At 39.3% G+C, this 6,330-nt stretch overlaps 1 protein-coding gene across 3 annotated transcripts in view; it reads left to right on the forward strand.

The window, feature by feature from the left end:
* Window positions 1-6,330, forward strand: part of zgc:110158 (uncharacterized protein LOC553590 homolog) — a 33,974-nt gene that overhangs the window by 21,124 nt on the left and 6,520 nt on the right. For all 3 annotated transcript variants that reach the window (XM_035673367.1, XM_035673368.1, XM_035673369.1), the window contains exon 5: window positions 2,542-2,631. In XM_035673367.1, coding sequence (XP_035529260.1) covers window positions 2,542-2,631 — 90 coding nt within the window. The remainder of the gene's footprint in view (window positions 1-2,541; window positions 2,632-6,330) is intronic.

The following is a 6,330-nucleotide window of genomic DNA, read 5'->3' on the forward strand; positions in this document are numbered from 1 at the left end:
CTCCCCTGTTCGGTTCCTGGTAGCCCTTGCGTTCCCCTCCTGTCTGTCCTCTCTGTACCTGGAAGGGCTGCACTTTTATGAGCCTGTGATGGCAACTCTTTGTGTGTGTGTGTGTGTGTGTTGTGTGTGTGTGTGGGTGCTTGTGTGTTTGTTGTTTTCCAATGTGATTCGTTTTTGTGTTCATGTGATTGCGTGTGTGTGTGTGTTGTTTGTGTGTTCATTGTGATTGCTTGCGCTTGTGTGTGTGTGTGTGTGTTTGTTCCGGCATGCTTATGTAAGCACTCTGAACACGCGTCTCCATCTATGTGTGTTGACAAGAATACAGTTATATCATATTTAACTCCCGGGCTCAATCATTCACCCCCCCATCCTAGATTCTAGTTTTATTTTTTACATATTGTCTGACTGACGTAAAGGAGATTTGAAACAGCAGTATTGTTGTTACATTTGGCAATACGATTAGCACTAGTTAAGCAGTTGCTCTCATCAGGTTTAAGTTGTAGATATTTTGCCCTCCAGACTTCCAACTAGGGATATTACAATCAAGTTCATCTGATTCCGATCTGAGTCCTTTTTAATATTGATATAACACCAAGCCTATACACCCGTATCATACACACTATTTTTTTTAACAGCTACTCGGTCCAAATAGTGAAGGTTCTGATTCAAAACTATAAAGTTTATCAGCTTCAATTAAATGTAGGCTAACTGAAATCCTAAACATGTACATGAAGCGTGATGGAAAGAATACATATCACTCAGTTGAATTTGTGGGAACTACAGAAATGGTTTTACAGTGGTCGCAATCTTTGACTTTGAGTACAGACATCGGCTGCAGCACTTTAACCCCGTCAACAGCTGTCAAAGCTTTGTTTTGGCCTGCCATCAATGTATACATTGCATAACACGATTAACAGCCGATGTGACCTACCATGGGTTACGTTATGTCTTTTTAACCGGTGAAAGTGACAGTCTACACTGGCTAACAATATGCTTTATTTTAGCCGATACTGATCTATTAAAATATGCATGGATTGGCCCCGATAACAATCCTTATGATCGGCTCTGGGACATCCCTACTTCAAACTGCATCTAATACTCATATACTCAATTTTGTCATGTGATGTGAAACTTTTATTGAATGTATTGATAGTCATAATCTTTTGCATTCCAGCCTTCTTAAAACAGCCTCTAGTACCGCTTAATAGGGAAAAAACACTACAAACTCAACTTATTTGCTGATGACTTGTTACTATATTTATAAGTAGTTTGATTATATTTAGAATTAAAATAATAAAAATGTATTTATATTGTTATATAGAACATTAAATAAGATAAGGAAAATGTAATTATGATAGTTATTTTAAAAGTGCATGGGTATATTTTATGGAGAAGATATGCAAGCACTTTTAAATTACGGTTTTGTATATTAAGATTTAATATACAAAATACTATGACAACATACCTTTTATAAAATATACCTTAGAAAAAATATGTCTAAAAACTAAGCGCAGCATTTGTAAATAAATAAATAATCCAAAGTGAAACTAAATAAAATAAGTTAAACCATTAGTAAACACATTTTTTTAATATAATGTGGAAAATGTATCTGTTTAAAAATAAAGCACAAAGATAACACAGAAGTGTGTTGACTTAGTTACCCGTTTCTTTGACAACACCACCTACATCCTCCAAAATGACCATAGAGTTGAATGTAAGACACTGGAGGGAAAATGCACTTCATAAATGTATGATTTTTGCGCATCTGTGTTTTGATTGCATTGGATGTACTCAGCTGTACATGATAGCACCTCCAGTGTATATGGTGTTTCATCCAAAGATTCAGTTATACATTACTATATTCCCACAGTTAATGCAAGGTGAAAACGATATGGGAGTTGTGTGGAAACATGACATCTGAGAGGTTGTACTGTAATTCGTTAGATAACTAAATAAGCAGACAGCATGTGGTTTGGTGGTATATGAGATTAACCATGATAAAAACAAATATAATATAATCATATGAAGCATTGCATACATTATAGATAGACAAGCAGCAGCTCATGTTGGTCAATAAAGCACCAGTAGTACTCTGTACACAGTAGTGTTTACGGATGAATGTAGATTATATGCTGCAGCCTGCTCTCTTTAAAGCTTTATACCACTTAAACTTCATGAATGTTTCTCCTAGAGACTTGACTCTTCAAGAGTACAAGAATAACATTTTCGTGGGATTTTTCCTTGAAACTTTTCTCTTTGTTTCTGTTAGTTCACAGAAAGAGTTGAGGTGCCTCCTGTGCTCCCCTCTCTACTGCAGAGATGAGGGAACAGTTTAAAGTTTGTAATAGAAGACACTTTTCTAAATTAAACTTTAGATGGGGGGGGGGGGGACAAGAGTTTGCTGTGATTGCAGGTGCAGACACTGCCCCCTATAGTAATTTTGTGCCCAATGCATCGTGTACATAAATATTACTGTACAGCAGAGATGCACACACAGACCCTTAAAACACCACATTTAATCACTGCATTTGTGTGTTTCAGAGCGCAGCGGCAGCGCCCAGCCCAGTGATGGGCAACATGCCCCCGAACGACGCCATGCCAGGTGGTCCCATGCCCCCAGGCTTCTTCCAGGTATGAATTACCCCCTCTGTCACTGTCCTGTTCACTCCTCCATCTCTCCATCACCTCCAAAAACACTCTTATCTCTGTCTCTCTACCGTTCTTCCAACTCTTACTCTTCAAAAACAAAACGACTAACTTTTTGGCAACATTTGCATATTCTTTGAATTCAACCTCCAGCACTGGGAGATGGTGTCAAAATACAGTATATTTGGTTAGTTCAGTCATGTTTTAATTTGAGTTTTAAATAAGGCAGCAACATTTAGAATTTCCCCACTACTGATAACCACTTAACTCTTCAATTAAAACACCAAAATCACCCAAATTAGAGTCATCTTCGTCATTTCTCCTGTAAAAATATGTCTTAAGGCAGAGCATTTCAGACAAATTATTAGAGCCTGACTGATATCAGCAGGCCAATATTATTGACTGATATTATGTTGTTATATATTGGCATTAGTGTTACTATTTGCATGCTGGGCAGAAGTTGCAGCAATAAATGTTTAATTTGCAGCATTTTTATATTTTACTTAAAATTCAGTTCAAGTTAATAAAGAGTTATGTGTTTATTGTTATTACATCCACAGTACCCAAATTTACAGTTTTTCTTATGTTTGGTGATTTTTTTTTTTTCACCACTGTCCTGTGGAAATGTGTTATTCCAGGACCGTAATACGATTTAATTGTTATAACTGTGATGCCTGATTTAAAAAAGTTATTGTTCAACATAAAACATCACAAAATGTTTGTTGCATATTTAAGTAAAACAAAAAGAATGCCAGCTGATATATTATTATCATTATTATCAAAAACAGGCTTTCACTCTAAAATCGGCAATCAAGTTGGATCAGGTGACAGTACAATTCCAACTCTCCCATCTAGTTTTTCCTTTCTTCCCACATTTTTCCAAACATCGTTTATCCCACTCTTGATATTTACACCCACCAGAGCCTCTGATCCTCACACCGTTCATTCATCTGTGACTCTCTCTCTCTCGCTGGGCTGCTGTTCGACCGATTTGTGATTCAACCATCCCGTATTCATCCTCTCTCCACTCCTCCATCTCCATCTCTGTCTCTGACCTGTCCCGGCTCTGTGAAGGGAAAGGTTTTAGTGTGGGAGATGGCTGTCTGAAGAGTGAAGAGAATGAGACACACAAACACACACACACACCGATGCATACAAACACACGCAGGCATTTGTGCACACATTCACAAACAAACACACACACATCCTCTGTGAGGCAGTGGTGTGATGGACAGCACTGGCATTTGGCAGGAGGCACGATAAGGTGGTGGAGAAGAGTAGGAGAGAAAAAGCGAGTGGCACGTTGGATAGAGAGAAGGAAGGAGGGAGAAGGGATGAAGAGGGGTGAGAGGAAGAGGAGAGGGAAATGTGAAAGATCAGTGCCACCAGGATTGTGGCCCAGTGTTTGTTTCTGTGGCTACCTACCACTCCATTGTTTGCTTGCTGAGAACGAGGCAATGTGCTGAGAGGGTGGTGGTGGTGGTGGTGCGACGGGATCCCAGTGACCGAGTAGCGACCGTGAATACAGCAAGGGGAAGGCGTGGCGCGTGGGGGTGGGGGGGGGGGAGAGAGGGTTGAGGAGAAGAAACGCATGGAAGTGCATTTAACTAAACTTGGTGGGGAGTGACGATTGGCAATGGGTTTGTGTGAGTGTGCATGTGTGTTTGTGTGTATGTTGTGTTCAAGGGACCTTATTGTAATGGAAAGCTTTAGTTGTTTGCAGCAAATATGGTTCATGCTCATAGTTGGTATCATAATAGGAGAAATATTGAAAAGATTTCAATAGATACCTGAGTTTCAGACCTGATGCCTAAACAATGCCACTTTGAGAAATATGTACATGTCATTATGTAAAACTGTTTTTCTTATTTTTTTTTATTATTCAACATAAGAAAGCGCATGCTCAAATGCTAAATGTTTTTGAAACACAGGCAGCTGTACCAGAACTTGGTTTGCATAAAATGGTTGATGGATTTAAAGCAAATACTCTCAACCAGAGATTAAGTCAAAAAGATTAGGCTGCAACTACAACAATTATATTCATTATCAATTAATCTGCTATTTATTTTTTCCCAGATCCCAAAGGTGATGTCTTCAAATGTCTCATTTTGTCTAAGCAACAGTTCCCAAATGCAAAGATACTCAGTTTACTGTCTCGTACGTATTTGTTATCAAAATGGTTGTCGATTCACGTTCTGATGATCAACAAGGCATTGAATTGTTTCAGCTCTAAACAAGATCACAAATTTGGGATGCTCTGATTTGCCAAATCAGCATTGGGGCAATTATTGACCTTATTAAGTGGCTCAGGTGTCAGTCAGACAGGATTGATTGTCTATTCTGTCATTGTAGATTGCATTTTTTCTGTTATTGGTTACATTAATTAAACCGACTCCGTTTTTGAGCCCCACAGCCAATCCCTGGTGTCACATTACCTTGCATAAAAAAAATATCCTAATGAGTTACTAACAGTGTGGTCTACATTGAAAAGAGCACTGATATCAGATCAGTTACCGGCAACATTAGCTGAGCTGAGGTATCTGAATTGATATCGGGGGAAAGAAAAGGTCTGTGCAATCGGTTAATCTCAAGCAGATCAGACCACGTTAGAGCTGCAGCAGTTAGTTGATTAAAGTCGATCGACTGGTAACCATTTTGATAATTGGTTAAACGTTAAAGGCAAATATTTAATGATTTCAGCCTCTCAGATATGAGTATTCTGTGCTTTGCCTTCCTTTGCAGTGACACTTTTTGTTAGTCAGTGCTATGGACACACGTCATTAGCAGGCGTTCAATATCCAACCCTATTCATGTTGGAGTGTCTATTGTGAGATGTGGATTATTGGACTGTGATTCTTTTGTGCATTGGTTTGTACTTCACCTGTAATGGCACAACACGTGTGCTATTTATTGAAGCTTTTTGAGACAAACTGACAAATCTCTATGTAGTTTAACTTTCAGAACTAGATAAATGCTTGCTCTGGCTAATTGTAGGTATATATATGCACCCCCAGCCTCACCAAGGCAATCCATGTCCCAGTTCCTACGAGGGATACATGGAAAAAGAGACTGTTGCATAATGAGTTATTTATTGGGGGTCGTTAACCTCTTGTCTTGGGGTGAAATGTCAGCAATAACACAGCAGTGTGTCTGAGAAGACTGGGAGTGGCTTTTGTCGTGGACAGGGCACTTTATCATACGAAAGCAGGCTCACAATAAGCAGGAAGAACTTCCAACTTTAACTTGTTTTTGTCTATATCATCTTTGTGGTTTGAAGTTGCCACTACTGCCTGTCCTGCTGCTGCCTGTCCTGTTGCAGCGTGCCTTTGGCAACACTGCCCCCATGTGGTTGAGAGGAAAACTACATGTAGTCATCTGACCTGAGGGGTCCACAGGATCATCTCTGTCAGTGTAGCCGCACATGTTAAGGCCATCCAGTAAAGTAATTATTCTTTAAACTGATTCCTTTATTGGGGGGGGGGATTCAAAGGCAAATTAAAACCGTCTTCCTTTTGAGCTTTGGCTTTTAATTCTGTGTTGTTAATGTTTTAAGGAATTTATTATCTAACCGCAGATTTTAAAGAATCTCCCCAAAATGTCCAGCTTTATCCATCTTCTTGCTCCTCTTCTTCTTCTTCAACTTAAAGACTCCTGGCTGACTCCCCCTCTCTCGTCGTCCCCCCC

This window comes from Morone saxatilis, unplaced genomic scaffold, assembly GCF_004916995.1.
Source record: "Morone saxatilis isolate NCDOM2014 unplaced genomic scaffold, NCSU_SB_2.0 Contig3, whole genome shotgun sequence".
In the NCBI taxonomy this organism is placed as follows: domain Eukaryota; kingdom Metazoa; phylum Chordata; class Actinopteri; family Moronidae; genus Morone; species Morone saxatilis.